General features: G+C 40.2%; 1 protein-coding gene across 3 annotated transcripts in view; it reads left to right on the top strand.

Annotated features, from left to right (window-relative positions):
- galnt14 (UDP-N-acetyl-alpha-D-galactosamine:polypeptide N-acetylgalactosaminyltransferase 14 (GalNAc-T14)) overlaps positions 1–15,595 on the top strand; it is a 32,639-nt gene extending 17,044 nt beyond the window's left edge. For 2 of the 3 annotated variants that reach the window (XM_027022821.3, XM_081718221.1), the window contains 11 exons: positions 2,898–3,019; positions 3,580–3,667; positions 3,981–4,065; positions 7,787–7,890; positions 8,724–8,850; positions 10,424–10,516; positions 10,629–10,712; positions 11,480–11,624; positions 14,122–14,241; positions 14,637–14,956; positions 15,301–15,595. In XM_027022821.3, the coding sequence (XP_026878622.2) occupies positions 2,898–3,019; positions 3,580–3,667; positions 3,981–4,065; positions 7,787–7,890; positions 8,724–8,850; positions 10,424–10,516; positions 10,629–10,712; positions 11,480–11,624; positions 14,122–14,241; positions 14,637–14,795 (1,127 nt within the window). In that variant the 3' untranslated portion in view covers positions 14,796–14,956; positions 15,301–15,595. Of the gene's footprint in view, positions 1–2,897; positions 3,020–3,579; positions 3,668–3,980; positions 4,066–7,786; positions 7,891–8,723; positions 8,851–10,423; positions 10,517–10,628; positions 10,713–11,479; positions 11,650–14,121; positions 14,242–14,636; positions 14,957–15,300 lie in introns of those variants that run through there. The other variant, XM_027022822.2, reaches the window with a different exon arrangement.
- Positions 15,596–23,006: the final 7,411 nt, after the last annotated feature.

Here is a 23,006-nt window from a genome sequence, read left to right as displayed (position 1 = left end):
AGGGAAGTGTAGTGTCTCTCAGGAAAGTGTAGTGTCTCTCAGGGAAGTATAGTGTGTTTCTGGAAAGTGTAGTGTCTCTCAGGGAAGTGTAGTGTCTTGCTGGAAGTGTAGTGTGTTTCTGGAAAGTTTGGTGTCTCTCAGGGAAGTGTAGTGTCTCTTCGGGAGGTGTAGTGTGTTTCTGGAAAGTGTGGTGTCTCTCAGGGAAGTGTAGTGTGTTTCTGGAAAGTGTAGTGTGTTTCTGGAAAGTGTTGTGTCTCTCAGCGAAGTGTAGCATTTACCAGATGAAAAACTGAGTCCATCTGACCATTCTGAGACACATCATGTCAGTACTAAAATGCATTTGTGTGACCATTCCTATAGTCTGTTCAAGAGAGATAATATCATAATAGAAGAGTAAACACTGTGATGATATCTGTATATGTGGATTAAACCAGTTACACATGATAGTCTTTTTATCTGCTGTTAGACCAACAAAAATTAAATGCATTTGAACTGAAGTTAAAGAGCTATCATCATTTAATAAACACAGACAGGGGTTTGTGCAATTAGGAATTTCAAGCATGTTAGGTAATGTAGATAACATGCATTACTAGAATTTGCTAAACTTGCTGCAGAATGCAGACTGCATTAGTGTTACAGTGGAAACCCTTCCAGTGTTGCATTTAAGTACAACATGGAATAAGACAAATTTATGCATATGAATTACTTGGTAAGCTGGAGTCTAGATTCTTTGTAAGATAGATTGGACCATGTATGATGCCACATCCAAGCTAAGTCATACCCTATTCTCATTTGAGTGTTATTTCTCCCAGTGGATGAGATTTATTCTAGATAGAATTGTTGAAAAGTGTTAATAATCCATGTTTATTAACATTAGAGTCAAACCACATGGTCACTGGGTGAGAGAATTGTCCTGGGGTTCTCTGTATGCCTTCATAACTGACCTAAGTTTAAGATAAAGACAGTTAGAGGTGATAAGAATATAACATAATTATTTTAAATTTTAATAACATGTAAACCATAGTGGTTAACCCAAATCACCAAAACTAAACTCCTCTCCAGAGGCATAGTAAAAAAATACTGAGGAAATAGCAAAGTTAAACAGCTGAGAGATAAATGTGTCAGATGTTTCTTCTTCTCACATTTTTTGCATCTTTTCAGGATGACATTAAAACACTAACTGTGTAGTAAGCAGCTTCCATAGCAGAACTGATTAAAACATTGTCAGTACTGTAAAAAAAAAATCATGCATGAAAAAGAAGAAATAGGATTAAATCAGTAAACTGATGCAGCAAAAGCTTTTGCTAATAATAAATGGAATCACTTGTCTGCTGTTCACCCATTTATCCCTAAGCTACGAGGCTTTATTATACATAGTCACACAATGTCGCTTGTACACCACTGACTAATGTGCAAGATTGTGTTCAGTCAACTCTGTAACAAAGGAACTTTGTTAAAAGGTTTAATGCATTTAAACCCCATTATTGTCCTGGAGCAAGAAACAGTGTGTGCTATCCTGCTGTTTTAACTCTGTTTTGCTGTAACACTGTTCTGCTATAGTAACACTGTTCTACTATAGTAACACTGTTCTGCTATAGTAATACTGTTCTGCTATAGTAACACTGTTCTACTATAATAATATTGTTCTGTTATAATAACACTGTTCTGCTATAGTAACACTGTTCTACTATAGTAACGCTGTTCTGCTATAGTTATCTGTAATGCTGTTCTGCTATAGTAATGTTCTGCTATAGTAACACCGTTTTACTCTAGTAACGCTGTTCTGCTATAGTTAGCTGTAATGCTGCTCTGCTATAGTAACATTGTTCTGCTATAGTAACACTGTTCTACTTTAGTAACGCTGTTCTACTATAGTAACACTGTTCTGCTATAGTAATGCTGTTCTGCTATTGTAATGCTGTTCTACTATAGTAACACTGATCTGCTATAGTAACTCTGTTAGCTGTAACGCCGTTATGCTCTAGTAACTCTGTTAGCTGTAGGTGAAATGCACACACATGCATGAGCACACACAAAACACACACACACACAAACATGTACATGCACACCCAAACCTACACCCACACATGCACACGCACACACACAAAAACATATGCTTGCGGGCACACACAAGTGCGCGCACGCACACACACACACACACACACACACACACACACACAAACACACACACACACACACATTGACATCCCCCCCCCACACACTAACATACATACATGCACGCGCACACACTCAAATACACACACACAAACACACACACACACACACACACACATACACACACACACACACACACACACACACACACACACACATACATGCATACACACACACACACACACACACACACACACATTATGTAGAGGAAAATGCACTTACTCATCCAGAAAATAAAGCCTTATTGACAATGAAATGGGATTTTTAATTGGCTGAAGTTGCCTTGCAGTGTGAATCTTAGCAAGAGTTGTGCACTTTAACAATGCCACTGAGTTTGCTGTTCCCTGCTAATATCCCGTCTCCTCATACAAGGCAACTGAACCCTTAAACTCATAATCGCATCCCTGTCTATTTAGTCTCAAAACACATTGTCCTAGATATAACAGCTTCAGATTAGACTGTGTGCCATTCAAATGTGTGAATGCTCATTATCAAACCATCTGATTGTTTGGTACTCATTTGTTAGAGAGATTGACAAGGTATCAGCTGTTCCCTATTTTCTCATATATTTAAAGTCTGAAATATCCCAACCTCTGGAAACATCTCCTGTTTACAGTAGCAATGTCTTCATAACACCAAACATTGGGAGCCGTGTTGTGGAGGTAATTGTGAACTGGGGATAGTGGTGGAGTTGAACTGGTTTGCTGTCCTCTGTGGCTCAGGCCTGATCAGGTCCAGGGTTCGAGGAGCTGACGCAGCTGGAGCAGGAGTCCTGACCTTTCTGGACAGCCACTGTGAGGTCAACAAGGACTGGCTTCCACCACTGCTGCAGATGATCAAGGAGGTACAGAGTCTTCTGCAGGGCCAGACAGATTACTTATGTAGTGCACTTTTTTTTATTCAAGCTAGTAAAAGAAACCAGCTGAAAAAACATGTTAGAATAGAAATGCCAAATTGTACTTCCTTGTATATGTATGAAGTCTGTACATTTCTTGTATGTGTATATGGATTTTTTTTTGTACATCTTGCCACCACGAAAGGACAAGAGTGTCAAGCGTGAAGAGAATTAATGATTTGGTCAAAGCAAGTGTCAGGAGAAGATTCAGAGCATGTATTTGTGTGTGTGTGTTATTTGTGTGTGTGTGTGTGTGTGTGTGTGTGTGTGTACACTTTCACACAATCTTAACTCAAATAATCGCAGTGCTCATTGATTTTCCCCCTCTTTAGATGTGAAGTCATGCTGATAAAACCCTAAGCACCTTTTGTCTTTTTGTCTTTGCATTCAATTTGCCTTAGAATTTAGATTAATGCCTTGAAAAATGCCTCAGAAATGCAGTTATTTCTTAATTAAGTTTGAACAGCATAATTAAGATGATGATTTTAAACAAACTTAATTCATTTCAGGACCCACACTGTGTCGCCAGCCCAGTGATTGACATCATCAGCATGGACACATTTGCATATGTTGCTGCCTCCTCAGACCTGCAGGGCGGTATGACTAAAGTGAAGCTCTCATACCACTAACCTCAAGATTTGCCTTCTCTCCTAATGTGTCAAATAAAGCCACAGTAGTCACAATTTGCATTCATGCTGTTGCTCAAAATGAATCACAAGGCTTTATGAACTGTTAAGAATAAAACCCTTCCATTGCCTGTACCAGTTATCTCTTTCTGTCTCTGCTTTTAATTTCCTTCTCTCTCTTTCTCTCCCTCTCTCTCTAACCCTCTTCCTCCCTCCTTCTCTCTCTCTCTCTCTCTCTCTCTCTCTCTCTCTCTCTCTCTCTCTCTCTCTGTCTGTCTCTCCAGGCTTTGACTGGAGTCTTCATTTCAAGTGGGAGCAGCTATCAGCAGAGAAGAGAGCCAAGCGAGAGGACCCCACAGAACCCATTAAGTAGGTGATGGGAAGCACTAAGGGGAATATTAGAGATCGTTCCCATCTCCGGGAGAGCATGGAAGGAGAAAACAGCTCAGTACAGCGTTTCTAACATGCCATACCAAGCCCTGCTTTTTAGGTTTTATTGTGCCTTTCTCTTTCTTCCTGCGATTTCTCACTGCTTTGTGATATGCATCGAGAAGTCCTGCTGGATGAGAAAGAAGAGGCATTGAGCTCTGTATGAAAATGTGGCCTCGGAAAGCACCGTGCCAAAGGAGCATAATTATGTTACATGTGGTTGTATTCAGAGCACTTTCAGCCTTATGAATCCCAGCTCATGGTTTCATCCGCTCCCACATTCCTTTATTCGCGCCCCTTTTCCCTTTATATTCACGTTCGTTTATGTTATTCTCGTAGCCAACACCTAACAACTCTCTGATCCCTCTCTCTCTGATCCCTCTCTCTCTGATCCCTCTCTCTCCTACTGATCTGTTTCATCTCTCTCTCCTCTCTCACTCCTTTTCTTCTCTTGCTGTTGTAACGAAGACTATTAATGATTCAATGAAGCAGTCTGTGGGGCAGTGTTTGGCTGTAGGGCAGTGCTTGTCTGTGGGTCAGTGTATTGGCTGTGGGGCTGACCCATCATTCAGAGCCCACATTTGTCCAGCTATACCCTGCCCTTGACGCAGCACCAGAGACATCCTGGCCTGCTCAGCACCTCAGCCTGTCCATGAATAGAGTAGCTAGAGGATGTGTGTGTGGGCAAGACACTGACAGAGATATAGAGAATGATGATGGTCGGTGCCAGATTGTGTCTATGGCGACAGAGTCAAAACTGGCTTTCAGAAAGTCTTCTGCCAAGTCTGGGTGATGTTATGACTGGTCACCACCATTCTGCCATGTCCTAAGATTAGTTTATTGCTCTTATAATAGTCCATGTTAGGCAAACCTGCCCCTAATGGCCCTAGAGCAAGTGCACCCTGAACACCAAACTGAGCTTTTAATATTTTGCATTTTCATGTTAACCTTTGTTTCAGTTTTGTGGATTTACTTTCGCACCACTCAGCATCACACAACAGACACGAGCCCAGCAGGCGTGTATGGCTGTCTAGCAGAGCTGAGCTCTGTATCGCCTGGAGGCTGTGGGGTTTTTAGCATTGGTCATGGATGATTCTTCTCCCTGAGCCTCTTTTTATGAACACACTTACTCAGGCTGACAGACCGGAGGGGGGGTGGGGTGGGGGATAGCAACAGTGGGTGTAGCCCTGGGAAACAGAAAAGCTTTCAGACATCTCTGGAGTGAGAGTCATAGACAATACAATGCAGCATCTTCAGCGCCCTGTACTTATAGCACGGCAGACCAAATTGCCAAATTTTGTCAAACAGCAAATCATCATGAAATCTCAAAGTGTTTGGCTGTGATGGCCATTTTTCTCCTTTTACACACCTTGGAGGTTAGAGTGTTGTGGACATGGCTGGGTTGGATATTGCTGGTTAGTTTGTTAAGATGTATAGTTTGGTAAGCTGTATAATTTCAAAGCCATTTAAATGCCATTTTCGGTATTTACAAACTATACTGCTTTCAGTGTAAAGGATATGATATGACTAAATCTGATACGGAATGTGAAGAATAGAAAGCATAGTTAAAAATGAAAGAATCCATCTAGAATACAAATAGCCAAGGTAACATGTGAGTTTAGTGCATGTAGGTGCTGTCGGATTGTTTGTAAACACAGGGAACGCCTGTAGTGTGTCCCCTAGATAATGAAGTGATCCTCTTACACTTTCATTTGCAGGATCCAGATGTCTAGCCTCCTAAAGACCCAGGGAACATATTATTAAGTATTAAAAATGCTTGCATGATACTAAACTGGAGTCCTCTATTTAAACATTAGGCAAGTTTTTAAAACAGATGAGCAATATAATAAAACTCAACTCAAAACCCAACTAAACTGACTCATCAGTACTGGCTGAGTTTGTGCGTGTGGTCTCAATATTCCAGTGAGCACATTTGATTGACAGCCTGTTGTCACAGTCTGTCGGCTGACTGCACTACTCAAGCAGAGCTGAACATAATGGGGCAAAGAATATGAACTGGAGAAACGTTGTACATGTGCAAACATAATAAGGATGTATTCCTGAATATACTGCATTCTGAAGTTGACAAGCCTTGTGTATAGGTGATGATTTGTATGGTTTTTTTGGGGGGGGTTTTTTATCAGAATGAATATAGAATCATAGGTTTAGGCATAAACAGCTATAACTTTGCATAGTAAAATCCTGCTGACTTCACTGCAAAATAATTTAGGATAACATTGGCTACCTTCCAGTCTTCCTGTAGTTCATGTAGCCTGACCTAAGACCTGTTTTGATATACTAAGAATTAGTGGTTCTTATGCAGATGCAGTCTTGATGTCTGATGATCTAAAATTTCTAATGTACATCTGCATGGAAACCGTTAATCTTAAGACAATCATTACAATACAGTGACCCATGTGTATAAAAATTACAACTAACAGCACAACTGTATATAAACCCTTAGAAGAACCACCCCAAGACACAAATGATATACATTTGTACAGGCTTTGGCCCAGTCGCTAGATGGTTCAGACCTAAGACTCACTGAGAGTGGGAAAACAGAACAGAACAGAGAGGGGCTTTAGGTTTCTCGCTGTTAAGAGTAAAGAATAAGTAAGATTTATTAAATATGAGGTTCGTCCACTTTACATCAGAAAGGGAGAAATTATGGTGAATAAATCCCTCATTTATGGGACTTTAGTATGGTGTTCATGGGGCACACTTTATTCCCCAGGTCTTTAAACTTTAAATCAAAACCTAAGAGAAGTCTAACCTTTTATTAAACTAAAATTATAGTTAAGAAAAAAATCATTAATATATATATATATATATATATATATATATATATATATATATATATATATATATATATATATATATATTTTTTTTTTTTTTTTTTTTTTTTTTTTTTTTTTTTTAACTATGGCTGGGTGATGGACGATGCCATTTCCTGTTGTTGATGCATTATGTTAAGACAGCTAGTGTTAGGGCAACTACGTAGACAGTGCCCAAGCCTACTGGAAACATTGCCATGTTATTTCACATGATGGACTGCTTTGAGTAGCAGGAGATATTAAACTGAATTCTGTCTGACTCTGGAGGAATCTAAAACTGGGTCATAGTTGGATCTTTCAGCAGGTCAGTGATCTAATGCATATCACCTAATCCATACAAAAGTTGTTCCATGATCATGGAATTATGCAATGGCCCAAGTCTCTGTAAGATCTGGACAGATTCTGAATAAATGAATTATCACATTCGTTATTCTGTGTGCTCCTACCTTAGCAAGCATTACAGGAGATTCAGTGCTGTTATCCTGGCTAAGGGGGCTCTAGAAAATATAAAATGCACGAATGCCAATAACTGTGACACACAATTATTTCAATAAAAAAATAGTTTTGAATATTTTTTAGAGCAGTATAAACTGACACACATTAATGTGAATTCTGTCAAGCTTGTTTTATTCACATTAGCTGAGGGTCCAGACAATGGAGAACTAACGTAACCTACATCAAAATATCTAAAAAGGCCTCTGGTCACTGGATCAATTAAAACTTTGACTGTAAACACAGTTATGATGCTGGATAAAACACCTTTTTATGTTACACTGTCACATAACTTGTGTCAGCTAATAATTTTGCAACATCTTTAAATCCCCCAGGACACCCATTATTGCTGGAGGCCTCTTTGTGATAAATAAGTCTTGGTTCATCCACCTGGGTAAATATGATACAGCCATGGACATCTGGGGAGGAGAGAACTTTGGTGAGTGCCTGCCTGGAGTCATTACTGTACACGTTATTACTGTACACATCATTACTGTAAATGAGAGGGCTTAACATTATGGCACATGTCATTACAGTACATGTCATTACTGTACACAAGAGGGCTTAACATTACTGCACACGTCATTACTGTACATGTCATTACTGTACATGTCATTACTGTACATGTCATTACTGTACACGAGAGGGTTTAACATTACTGAACACGTTATTAGTGCACACATCATTACTGCACACGACAGGGCTTAACATTTCTGAACACGTCATTACTGTACACAAGATGGCTTAACATTACTGAACACATCATTACTGTTCACTTCATTACTGTACATGAGATGGTTTGCCTGCCTTGTCGGATGTTAACATCAATAGCTTTATTAATCCGTAGACACCTGTCTGACAGGAAGATGCAACACTGGGGCACTTTCTAAAAGATTCATTTATTTATAATTGTATATGTTTTACAGCAGCCTTCCTGAGATGAATCATTCCACTTCCTACGCTCTGTCTGTGGCCAGCACAGTGGTCATTTCATTTCAGAAGGGACAGGGTTAGGGTTATGATTACACAGGCCCATATGAGACACAGGGACAATGAGCACAGACACATTTATACTGGACCACATGAAACAATATTTTAACTATACTGAGTATGTTTTGGAGTTCTTAAGATAATGTAAGCATGTTTTTCATGGTCTGTTCGAGTGGTCTTTGATCATTTACTTTAATGTTTTCTGCCCTCCAGTAATAGTGAGTAACTCTAACGTTGCTCTAAAAAGCCCAGGCTAAAAGTCGCGTGTCCGTTCTCCCGCAGAGCTCTCTTTTCGAGTGTGGATGTGTGGGGGGAGTCTGCTGATCGTCCCCTGTAGCAGAGTTGGCCATGTCTTCCGTAAGAAACATCCATACATCTTCCCTGAGGGCAATGCCAACACGTACATCAAGTAAGAGCACTTCAGTGAGCACTTCAGTGTGTATTACTCATATCTACTGACCAACCCACAGCATCGCAGAGAACACACACCCAAGTCAGAAAGCACTGTCAAAATCCTCCATACAAATTTTTATAAATTACATATTAAATCTGTTGTGGCATTAACTGCCACCCATCCAGGCCTTTCATGTATGCAAAATGTTCAGTGTTAAAATTTGCAACCTTAAAGAATTCAGCCCACTGCAGAACAGGAACATTCAATTTTACCATTACAGCTTCTCTGAGAGTCCAATTCATTTGACTGACCAGATTTCTAGTGATTTTTGTACAAAAATCCAAAATGGATTTCAACCAGTATGCATGTAACTTTAGGGAATCGGTCTGTACTTACACATGCTAAGACGCGGTCATGTTGTTTTAGAATTTCAGAGTTTTACATTTGTTAAAAGCTTTTTGAGATAATGCATGAGAGAAGAATATTTACAAACAGCAGGCTAATTTTCTTAATGTTGTGGTGTTTCCACATAACTTACTACCAGACCTATTTTTGACTTTTCATCCACATGAACAAGCACATTCATGAATACCACAAGGATGTTTCTGCAACAAGATGAAATCCAGAAAATAATCTAAATAGAAAACACTGACGTACTGATTTACTTTCTACTGGTGGTGGTGTGAATATTCTAAATTTACCATAAACCAAACCCGTCTTTTCTTTTCTTATGGTTTTCACTGCCAGCTCCATGGAATGATTTTTGATGCTCCTCACTGGCTTTTTGCCACAGATTTATATCACAGGCCTGTTTCCCTGCTGGCAGACGGTTACTGTGTTACTGTGTAGAATGTGTTATCTTTCATTGTGTTTTGCCCTTGGGGAAAGACAGCTCAGCATGGAACTTTTGAAATATTAAGGAAAAGTGCAATACACTTTTTAAATCTGTAGAGCTGTTTAGTGGTGCAGTGCTGCACATGGTAACACACATTCATTTGCCTGTATAGGTGAGTAAATGAATATTCAGCAGTTAATACAGAAAGACATTAATATATAAAAATATACACAACTTGGTACATATTTAACTTGTTCTGTTCATTGTATCTGTTTTGACAGCCATAGATAATGCAATAATATATCATTTACATGCATATTTTGGGATACTTGTACCTCAGACCCTACGTACAACAGTTTATGTATTTTCATTCTTCTCTGCTTAAAAGATAGAGTTTAAACCTCTCTGATTGCCTGCTTTTTAAATTTCTGGCCAAATTTTGATTAGTAATGACATCTGTGACATTGTGGTACCTAGACAGTTCACATTATAAACCCCGGATCTGTGCTTGGGATCAGCACTGTAAACATGTTCAGTAAATGTGCAAAGCCTCCCAGCAGTCTTGTTTGCTTCCTTCACTCACATGCCTGATTTGGTTCACCAGCTGTTGATCATGGCACATGTGTTACAGCAGGTAAAAACTATGATGAGTGTGATGAGGGACACAGACTCCAGTCGGGAGGTCAGTGTCTTGAGGTCAGTGTGAGGGCCACTGTGTGTGTTCCTGAGCTGTGTATGTACGACTGGTTGTAGGAACACCAGACGCACTGCTGAGGTGTGGATGGATGAGTTCAGACTCTTCTACTACTCAGCTCGACCAGCAGCAAGAGGAAAGTCCTATGGAGAGTGAGTCAGTGCAGACATCCCGCGGGTGTGTTATGATAAGAGGAAGCCATTATACAGGCGGGTTCTCTCTTATTTGACTCTACTTTTTCTCTTTCTCTTCCTCTTTTATCAGCATTCGTGGCAGGCAGGAACTCCGAAAGAATCTTATGTGCAAGTCCTTCAAGTGGTATCTGGACAACGTCTATCCAGAGCTCAAGTGAGTGAGTGTGTGGGAGGGAACGAAGGCAGGATTATGTGAGTTTACTCATGTCTTTATTTTACTGTGTGATAAAGTTTTTATTTGTAAGAGGCTCCTTTCATCCAGAATTTTGATCTGGATGCTTTTATTGTTCTCTAGTGTGAGATATTCTGCACAGTGTGCTAGATGCACCACTAACACATCTTGAGCCCTTTCTATCACAAGAATTTGCATTTATGGCATTTAGCTGATGACAATAATTAATACAGCTTGAGTAACTGAGGGTTAAGGGCCTTGCTCAGGGGCCCAGCAGTGGCAACTTGGCAGTGGTGGGGCTTGAACTGGCAACTTTCTGATTACTAGTCAGTTACCTTAACCATTGAGTGTATAACTTGTGTGTGTTCCCACCTCTCTTTTGGGAACATGAGTGTGTTGTGCTTGAGTGTCGATCTGGCTAGATCCTTCCTGCTTCATTTCTGTGTACCACAGCTGTGTGTTCTGCTAGGTCTGATCAGTTGATGCGTTATCCCAGCACTGTTCATTTACATAAATCTTAATATGACTAGCAATTCAGCAGTTACAATGTTTTAGTCAACAGGGATACTGAACTATACTACACCCTGGATGTTGTACAAATGCTTAGATCAATCCTAGTTCACACGGGTGCTGGAACTGGAGTTTGTGTGGCAGTCTGATAGTTTTGTCACATTGTGTGTGTGAGTGGCTCCACATGGTCAAAGTGGAAGGACTTTGGTAATATTCCAAGCATCTCATCCCTATTCCAGAGTTCCAGATGATTCTGATGCAAAGTCTGGAGTGATACGGCAAAGGCAGAACTGCCTGGAGGCACAGCAGGTGGAGGGGCAGGACCTCCCAGTGCTTACACTGGCCCCCTGCAGTAGGACCAAGGACGTCCCCGTTCGGAGCCAGGTATCACTGCCAAACCTTTGAAAAGGTTTGTTACCTAGCAACATGGCTCAGTACTCATTAACCATGAATAGCACTTCTTGGCAGAGAAAAAGCATGTTCAGTGGGTGGGGGTGTTTTGGTGGGGCGGGTTGTTAGTGGGGCAGGAGTGTTCCCCTGTCTGTGACCAGTGATTAGAGAACATTAGTGAGAATAGGCTGACCTGGTAGCGATAACTAACAAACCCTTAATCCTTAGTATTTGTTTACCCTTACACTCATAGAAGGGCTACCATGTTCTACATGCGTCTGAAGCTGTGCTGCTTTGGACAAACCGATTTATTTATTTATTTAATATTTTTAGAGGGAGACACAGCTGAGACTAATGCCTTAATCACAGAGGGGCCTTGTCAACATAATGAAAATCACTTAAAAAACAGCTGATAAAAATAGCCATACAATGAGTTCAACTGAAATAAATGCATTTTTAATGCTTTTTAAACTTGCTTTTAAGTAGAGAGCCTTGAGAAAATTCTTTATTACTAAATTATTGACAGCAAATAAATTTATCAGTAATGCAGTTGCTCAAGTGCATCTGTCAGCAGGTATGCAGAAGTACAGCACCTGGTGGAGATGTCTCTAATATGCTCCTGTAAATGATATATAGTGCTGTATCCTTCACATAGAGAAAGATGACCAGCAAGCTCTGTAAAAGTACACATAGAGAGTACAAATACAGAGGACACACACAGTAAAAGGTGTCCTACATAAAGGGGTCCTTAAACCTTTTATTGTTGGCACTGGAATTTGGTCATTTTGGTCACGGAAATCTGAAAATTGTTATATGAATCTGGGGGCAAAATTGTGTTTCTTACACAGCTGTAACAGAGGAGTACAATACTTTATCAGCAATGATAGGACTGGTGTGGTAAAAGCAGTGTAGTCTTGCTCCCCAAGAATGTCTGTAACATCTACCACCTTACTACCCTATCATCTCACTCTTAGGCTGTTTGCACTGCAACAGGGAGACATGATAGATTACATTATCATCTGTGCAGCCAGGGGCAACATAAAAGCTTCCTTTTTACGGAAGGCTAATGTCATTTAATTTAGGTCACATTTTTACGCTGTGGTGTAATTACATTAAACAGAGAGGTGTCCTCTGCTCCCTAACCCCACTAATCTACCACAGTTTTTCTCTTTACCTGTAGATCAAACCCACAGCCCTGCTGACTCCAAACTAGAAGGTCCTGCACATTTAATATTAATCCTTATATTCTTAATTCCACTGGTCTGCTCTTAGTATCTGCCATTAATTATATATTATTGTGGGCCCAGGTCTAACTCAGGTGTGAGAAATACAGGCAATAACATTTTCTTTGTATCTTTCATAATGAATCATTTCAAACAATGCATTGTGGTTCTAGTGTGGTCGTATTATTTGTTAGGCTGCCATAAGAAAAGCTGTCCCTCAGTGCTTGATGCAAAAGCACACATCCATGCCAACCCCTTATTACTGCCAGAGGATATTAGCCACATCAGAAAGCAGTAAAACAATCTTAAATATTAACTCAGTATTGACCTAGCAGGGGTTTTATTTGTACTCATAGAGAACTGACAGGTTAACATATACAGTTTGTAGTAATGAGATATCCTTACAAATCTATGTCAGCATCAGACGCACATGTGATGCCTGGGGCCTGACCACATGTAAAAACAACAACAACAACAACAACCACCTTTGTTGTTTAATTTAAGTAAATAACCTAGCTGTCTTAACATTTGAATTTATTGGACCTCGTATAGTAAGTTAAGGGAGTAATTGTGTTTTACATTTCTTCCTATTTGAGGTTAAAAGAAATTAAACATTTAAAGTGGCTGGGTTGCTTATATTTTATGTAAAACAACAAATTACTTCTGCAGTATGTAAAAGACATAAAGGTGTTTCCCAAAAGTAATGCAGCCTTCCAGCTTTATGTTAAACTATAATCAACCCCCTAGTTTGGTGTTGCTCAGGTGGTATTATAAACAGATAGCAGCTGGCACTACAGATCCTTTGAAGAGATTCAGAAACAACAGCACAAAATGCTGAATACCTAACCTGATCACTCCATAACCTGATCACTCCATAACCCGATGACTAAATAACCCGATGACTCCATAACCCGATCACTCCATAACCTGATTATAGTATGATTTCCCAAGAAGGCAGTTAAATGCTCATTGTGCACTAATAGCTCTTAACAGACTAGAAGCAGACGGAGAGAGATTTTAAAAATGCTTAAAAGTATAAAAGATCATTAAAATACATTTTAAAAGGTCATTTTCTGACTAAAATCTGCACAGGTCTGCTTTCCCTGATTTTTCAGTGATATATAAATGGCAGTAACAGAAATCTTTAGTGACATATACATTAAAGAATTGTCATCATTGTATAGTGCCCTTCATAATAACCCATCTCTGCATTAGCTCTGTTATATTCCAAAGCCCTGGATTAAACCATGCCAACCTGTGTTGTGCAGGAGTGGATCTACACACATGGGCAGCAGATTCGCCAGCAGCAGCACTGCCTGTCCGTCTCCACCACCTTTCCAGCCTCCCAGATTCTACTCATGCCCTGCAACATCAGTGATGGCAAACAGGTAACCCAGCCAAGCAGGTAGCCCCGCTCTCTGACAGGCTGTAAATCAAGCCTTCTCTCGCTCCGTCATGCGGCTTGTAGCAGGCCCTCCTGACAGCGCTATGGCAAGACAGCCAGACAATTAGACAGGCCTCAAAGGAAAAGCTTTTTCTCCCACAAGCTGCTGGAAACAGCTTCCTGTGTCACATTCATCACGTTTCAAATGTTAGAATATTTTTGGCTGGGTGTAGCAGCTTTTTCCACTGGGGTTGTTGTATGTAGAGAATCTAGATCGTTCTGTAGGAGGGAGAGTGCAGCTTGGTGCTATATGTGATGCAGGTATGTTCTCTCTGAGTGCTTATCTCGTGTTTACTGTGTGTGTTTTGCTCTCGTCTGTATTTTATTTCCATGCCTCAGCGCTGGCAGAGATCAGGGACGCACCTGGAGCACCAAGTCTCACGCTTCTGCCTGGACAGCGAGATGGCGCTGGACGGACTACAGAGCAGTCGTATGTTGGTGATCAGCCCCTGTGAGCCATCAGCCCACACGCAGAGATGGGAGATGCCTTTCTCATGACCCTATGCCCACCAAGCGCCTCCAGCCCAGAGCCAAGAGAGAGAGAGAGAGAGAGAGAGAGAGATAGATAGGTGGGGGGGGCTTCAGTGTATATCTCCAGGAGAAACGTCACCAATACCCTTCTGATCCACAGCATTGACTTCTTCTGTAGCTCACATAAGGTAATAGAAGATTGCAACCAGGAAAAACCAAAATATTAAACAGCATCAAGATTTTTAGTCATTTTGTTTAGATCAACTGATTCTTCTGTTTAGATGCTTTTGGCGCCAACAGCAGTTTTCCTGCTATATAAGCTGATTCTGAGTTACTGGGTTATTTCCTTTGGCTCTGCAGAAAATTGCAGGGCACAATAATCCCTGTGTAAATTGTACCAGGCAATTGTTTTATAAACCATAATAGTAATATAAATAGAAACTAATATTCACACAAATGTACCATTAATCAGTTTCTCATCTGCTTGTGTGATATATAATGTACAGTGAAGACGTTTGTGCTTTCCATGCAGGTTCCCTGGAGTGTCAATCACACTGTTGTTCTGCAGAGCAGGCCTGGCTGGCCGGGAACACACAGTCCTGCGGGACACAAACAAACCTGCAGGACACATACAAACCTACCAGATACACACAAAACTGTTAGACATGCACAAACTTGAGCAAGCTCTTTAATAGAACACTGGTGCACTACATGCAAAGAAGAATGTTTGTTTTTTACGTCAATGTAAAAATTCACCCCAAAGCAATGCACTTGTGTAATGAATCTCCTAGCACATCAACATTCAATAAAAGGCCTATTTTTCTTAATGAAGCACCTGTGTCTTGCTTCCACTTCAGAGGACACAGAATGTAGGCAGATATATATATATAAAAGTGTGTTCAAAGGTGGGTTTTAAAGGTGTGTACAAGGGTGGGTATAAAGATGTGTATAAAGTAAGTGCTTCTCTATACACTCATCACTAAAGCAATTGATTTGCATTACTTGTCAGTTTCTGATCACATGACCACTGTTGATAGGTTAATTTGCAATATGGAACATTCTCAACACAATGGCATAGAAGTAGCATGGTATTAATAGCATGATGATAGTATTATGACTGTATGATGACAGTATGGTGGGTAGTATTATGACAGTATGATGACAGTATTATGATAATATGGCTAATGAAAATTTTACTTGGCATTAGATGGGCTGTAGTCTCACACCTACTTTACACCTACATGATGTTTCTAGTATACTGAATGAATGGTGGGGAAATGAACCCTAGATAGTGTAATATACTGATGTTTGCTTGGCATTAGATGATTGCTTATTTCCACGTAGCTTAAAGAAGAAGACAGTTTTAAGTAACGTGACAACCACACATAAAATGATTTATGGCATAACTGCCCTTTGTCCCCTGCTCCAAGCTCTAATGCAGAACTGAGAGTTCAGCTCTGGAAGGGTAGTGATGCCATGCTGTCATGCTGTGTGGTTTTCCTTCTGTTGCCAGAGAGTATATGCTGTCTGCTTTAAGCCACTTTATAAAGACCAGACACAACCACAAGTGTTCAGACACCAAGACATGTAGGGGGTATCCAGTTGCTTCTCCTGTTATCCTCATTTGCAACTGTAATGCTACAGAACAGGGTCAGATGCTCGTGGAGAAATATAAATACTGTAGGTTTATTCACATGGGAATTCTAAAAACGCGGTCACGAGACCAGCATAGGTCAGTAATAAGATAAGGAATACACACTATATTCAGGGTATACACAATATATAAAGGGTATACACAATATATACAGGGTAAAGACATAAATGTATTCAATTCAGGTAGTGAACACCACTAGAGAGTAATGCAAAGAGCTGAGAACTGAACAACACAGGTCAGCAAAAACAGAGTGCTGAGTACACATGAATGAACCTAAACAATACTTCATAAAGAATAAACTGACAAAGAGTGGGATTATATATATAAACATGATTTGCATGATTTGATTGGGAAGGGGGATGTGGTTGGCGGATTGGGGAGACTCCAGCATGTGGTGTTCTGGGGAATTCTAGGGATTGCAGTCAAAGAGTGTTCATTGACACATATGAAGCAGCAGGGGAAACAGAGCAAGGAGAGATGGGGTCAGCAGGGAGTGAGACAGCAGCCAGTCTGTGCTCCAAACAATGTAGAGCTCAGGTGACCTGATTCTGGCCCCTCCTGGCAGCTGTGACCCAGCTATTACATCCAATCAGGATTCAGGGGTTCTCCATTGGATCCTAATGTCTTAGGAGGACCAGCTGGGTTACATGCTTTAATGACAATGTCTAAAGAACAGAGAAGGACTTCGAGGTTCAAAACAGACTTGGAACATGGTGATATGGGTGAACATATGCACTATAGCCACAGTCTATAAAAGCACACTATCTTAAGAAGTGTCTCAGGATTCCTAACGGCTATGTGTATAGTGTCCTTTGTGTTGACCTTGATGACAGTATTGTGCGCTCTGTATGGAGCAAATGTTTTGAATAATTGAATATTGTCATTTTCATCTCCATTGCATATATCCCCATCATTTTCATGATATGTATGTAATTAAACTTATGAACAGAATGTTAGTTTCTAGTATGCTGATCCATTTCAGTAGTGTGTCATATGCTGTAGGACCAGGAAAGGCAAAATGTATTGCATCTCTGATAGTCAGTCCAAATTTCATACTTTGAGCAATACCTTTCCATGGTCATGTTTGGAGGGTCATCCAACTAAAACTGCAATAGCTGTTTGGATGAATCAAGCAAGTTGCCAAGAAATATATCTCCCTACACTCAACTATCTCCCCACCATGAACAGTATAATTATCCTAACATTTTACATTTACAGCATTTATCTGACAGTTTTCCAAAGCAACTTACTGACTGAATTCTGATTGAACACAACTTGAGTAATTCAGTGTTAAGTGCCTTCCTCAGGGGCACAACAGTGGCAACCCAGCAGTGGTGGGGCTTTAACTGACAACCTTCCTATTACTAGTCAGTACCTTAAACACAACAGCATATAATTAGCCTAACATTAGGTCTCCCCATCATGAACATCGGAACATCAGCAAAACAAGAACCACAACTTAAACGGGCTGACTATACTCTGGATTCACATCATAAGCGAGCGATGTTTACTGATATACTCTGGGCTGATTTCACACTTCTGTCTGCAGAATGTTGAAGCAAACACCACATTGTAACTGATAATGCCTTCAGGGTACATCACATTCTAGGATTTTTGAAACATTGTGTACAGTATGTGCAACATATTTATTACACATATTTGTAACATTTACTAGGGACGAGGTGAGAGGCAGGAATTCTTTAAAAGGGTGAGAGAAACTAACAAACATGGGAGGCCAACAGAGGCTAAACCAGATGTGAAGCACAAGGGAAACCCGAAGACAAACCAAAACACGAATTAAGCAAAAGGCAGAGAAAATATATTGACAGAAATGACAAAAGGCTGATTAACAAATCAGTGGCAGAGAAGTAGGTAGGACTCAGGAACTAACTAGCAAGTAACAGTGACAGCAACAATGATAACAACAATAACCAACAATGAGGAGTTCCAAAACAGGGCTTAAATACACACAGTAATGAGACATAAGACATAGCAGAAACCAATAAGGTGCAAGGAATTAAACAAGGAAGCGTGGCAAAACAGAACCAAAGCAAAACCAGGAACAAAACCAAAACAAACAACACATGGAGGAGGAAACCATGACAGAACCCCCCCTTCAACATGCAAATCAAAAGGAAAAGACAAACCAAGAACCAGGAACAGAAGCAGGCTAGACAGAAACAGACACAAAAGACAGGGCACAGTCAGGCACAAGACTTGGGATCAGAGCCAGCAACGCACTTGTGCGACATGAAGAGCAGAAGCAGGTTACTAGATGATAGGTGAAGCATGAACCGGGGCAAGGTGAGTAGCAGGAGTCAGGCTAAGACAGTAGAGATGGCACTGAATATGAGGCAAGATGGGGAGCATCCACAGGACCAGGGGCGATGCAAGGAGACGGCACAGAAACGGATGCTTTGGGGCACAGGGTCCGAAACAGAGGCACAGGGATTGAAAACAGGCACAACAGCAGCAGTGCCAGGAATAGGTGAGACCAATAAGCTGGAGAGTTTAACAAACAAGAGGGCTGAGAATAACAAAACCATGAAGAAAGCTGAAAACACATGAAAGATAAAAACCCAAAAGAAAGCTAGAAACTGAAACAAGTGAGAGAGGTACCAACATGGGACCTGAGAAGCCAGGGAGGGGAAAATCCTGACAGAGGATGTTGATGAAGCTGATCTGGGAACGGAAACCTGAGGGACACAAATGGGCATAGAAACATAACTCTTTCAACTGTACTGTCCTCCACATCATACTCTCTAGGAATTGCCAACAATGATGGTAGAACCACAGGCTTCCCAGCCCTATGAGCAGAAAGAAGAGTGTTAAGATATTCCAACTCTTCTCCTGGGGTAAAGCCAGTGTTCTTTGTAGAATTGGGTGAAGTCTGAACTGATGAGGATGAAACGTGGAAATCCAGCGAGGCCCTCTGCAAGGTTGGTTATTCTGTGACATTAAGCAGAGATAAGGAGAGAAGCAGGATACAAGTGCAGGACTTTTTTATGAGAGCAAGAGATACTAACAAAGCAACATGGAAGGCAAACAAAGAGGCTAAAACACAAGGGAAACACCAAGCCAAACTGAAACATAAATTAAAAGGCAAGGAAAATATATTGACAGAGAGATGACAAATGGCTGATTAGCGAAACATCAATAGCACAGAAGGTAGGACTCAGGAACTAACTAGCAAGTAACAGTGATGGCAACAATAACCAACAATGAGGAGTTCCAAACACAGGGCTTAAATACACACAGTAATGAGACATAACAAGTCACAGCAGAAACCAATAAGGGGCAGGGAATTAAAAAAGGATGCGTGGCAAAACAAAACCAAAGCAAAACCATGAACAGAAACCAAAACAAACAACACATGAAGACATCACCATGGGAACTGTGATGTCAGGACGAGAAAACCGTGACAATATTACACATATTAAACATATTACACATCTGACTCCCAAGATCATTTATCTGTCATTTACCTGTTTTAGTGTTTTATGTGCTTATGCTGCTATGTTTGTTTCTGGACATATTACAAATCTGGATTTATGGATGACAAACCCTGCTAAATGTTTGTACAGCAGCTGTAATTGGAATCCTGGGATCATTATTTTTATGGAGATGGAAGGATGGTTTATGTGTCTTTTGAGATTTTTAAATTTTACATTTTCAAGATTTTTTGGTGTTATCGAGAACAAAGCACTTCATTATTCTTAACATATTTAACATGACTTCACAAATATTGTAATATATCTAAAGTCTTATTTAATGTTATTTCATAATTATATAACTAATCCTGGAATTTGTGAGGAATTCTTTACAGTTTTTGAGGTAAAAGTGAAATGATTGGAGCTAACTGTTATTGCCCGTGTGCCGCAGGGCGTTGAGCAGGACGCACAGACTCCCTTGACGATATGAAACATTTAATAACATAAAACATAAAGGACACTCTTGGCACTCACACATAATAACACTAATAGACAGGAATACACAAACAGTATAAACAGTAACAACGACAACATAAAATTACATAAACGCTGGGTTACATTAACAGTAGCTACACACTCATTGACACTAAGATTCGACACTGAAGCTAGCAATGACCAACAATGAGGCCCACACTAACAGGGGTTTAAATAAACAGACATACACTCAACATTAACCCCGTGCAGGTGTGTGCCATCATGGGTGTGGCAACAAACATAAAGTCCCCTGCACGCATACCACGTGACTCGTGGGGGGCAGAGCTTTCCGTGAAACATTTTATCCTCAGCTTGTGAACCTTTCAGGTGACACTTGTACGACAACTCTCCATTCTTTTGCCCAGTTCTGAGTAACACTGTTTTTGAAAGTGTTTATCTTCTCTGACAGGCAAGGTACCTAATGTCTTTCATTGTTATACATCACTGTGGATCAAGAGAAGTTGTATAAATGTGCTATATGTGTGTAACAGAACCCTCCCCTACCAACACATCATGTGCTGGTGGTGTGTTTTTGTTGACTGTTCCTACTGTGATTTCCCCTTTTTTTGTAACCACGCCCCCTTGTTATCACACACCTGCACCTTGTTACTCGTGTCATTTATGTCTGTATTTGAACCCCTGTATTTTGTAGTTTCTGTCGATCATTGTTCATGCTCACAGTTCTGTACCAGGTTATTGTTTTTATCACGGTGTTCACTGGTTTGTTGTATGTGAGTGCCATTAACGTTTATTGTTTGTGTTAGAATCCATGTTTCATCTTGTCAAATAAATGTTTACATCTAGAGAAGCATCTGCATCCTGTTGTTTGCCTTGCGGCACTCAGGCCGTCACAATGTGCTATATAAATAAATGTTACTTACTGTTGTATATTTTATTTTCAGCTTCACACTGGGCGTTTGAGATTGATATGCTAACAAAACCTTACGATGCTTTCCTGAAATATCAGTCATAATATGAATTGCAATATGCCTTAAATTGAATCAGCAGTGACCATCCTATGAACACTGTAGACATAATACATAAATGCATACAGAACACTTCATAAGTAATACAGATTGCTATTAGTCATTATAAATAAATATTTGTAAAAAATTACACCTCAAAATTACAAAATTACATTCCATGACATTACATAGCAAACACATATACATAAAATACATAATGTAACTGTAGGAAAGTATGAGTACTTATATTTATACGTACTTACATTTGTTTATGCTTTGTGATGTGCTACACATTTATAAATGGTCAAGCCATCCTTATAGCACTAGCCATGGGTTGTAACATAACTCATAAATAAGTTTAGAATTCAGTATGTATACAAGACTCATAGCAAGGGTCTCTAAAACATCTCAGTACTGTTCCAGCCTTCAGTCTGCTCAGACACTCAAATAAGTGTGTGCAGAAACTCAGTTATTAGTTTTGCTTATATCTACATGTATCAGAAAGCATTTACAAGTTTGTATGCAAATGTTTCTCACATTGGAAGGTGATAACCTCTGCGATTTTCCACCCGAGTTATTTTCTCGCAGGTGCAAATTATGCAACAGATAAAACATTCAGATAAATGTTAGTTGATATGCTCTTGCCAAGGTTTCCTGCCACGGTTCAAAGCTCAAAAGCTCTCTAACACTGTTCCCATTATTGAGCCATTTTGCTGAGAATGCATCTATGCGTTGAGGGTAAGTGGGTAATGAGACATACAATGCGGTGTCTTTGTATTTGTAACCCTGCGGGATCTCGAGAGGTCACGCTGTGAGGTTCTGTTTTCTGCTCATTCTTCCCACTCTACAGTTAAATCATCTCTCCATGACTTCCATCCACCTCTGTCTGCTGAAAGATCAGGAACTGTGGGGCCTCAATCGATCTCCTTTATTGCTGAGTATGTGGCTTTGAGTTCAGTGCTGCTTATTATGTACTGCCTTCTGTGGCAATTATATCATCCTGACAGTATTCCACAGACAACACTGAAGAAGGAGGGAAATGAAAGATTAATCCAAATAGCTATAGGCATTTTTCATCAGAGTTACACCTGTGATAAAATGAAAAATTGAGCCAAGAACATAGGACTAAAGAATGAAGGCAAGAGGAAGAGCTTTAAGTCTTGGCACTTCATTTTTTTTCTCTTCTCAGTCTCACGCATTGATCTATGTCGCTGGTGCGTAGCATTAAAGTCGTACTCTCATTGATTTCACTCCAAACTGTCTGTCACTTAAAGAGGTTTGGCGTTATCTCTTTCATCCTGGTCTTAACATTTGGAGCTCCTTATGCTGTTGTGTTTCACAGATGCCTGCCCTCCTGACTGGGATGGACCTATTGTGCGAACAGATTAGAAATATTTTAAGGCCATCCTTGCTGCTGAAGATTGAACTACAATGTGTTGATCCTTGATTCAATAAATTGTGAGCGTTGTTTACACTTCATTTAAATGTGACCAGTATCTGGATCTTTTAGGCCGGGGTGACAGCTGTCCTCTGTGTATTCAGTAATCAGAAAGCCAGACTGTATCTCTGCTTTGGTAGCACTGATGTGCACACACGTGACACCTGTGTGTGAACGCTGTGGTCAGATATGAGATCAGATTTATTTTCCCCAGAT

The sequence above is a fragment of the Electrophorus electricus genome, chromosome 7 (genome assembly GCF_041902795.1).
Source record: "Electrophorus electricus isolate QZ-2024a chromosome 7, ASM4190279v1, whole genome shotgun sequence".
Lineage (NCBI taxonomy): Eukaryota > Metazoa > Chordata > Actinopteri > Gymnotiformes > Gymnotidae > Electrophorus > Electrophorus electricus.
Note: the sequence above shows the minus strand (reverse complement) of the source record. Positions and strands in the feature narration are given on the sequence as shown.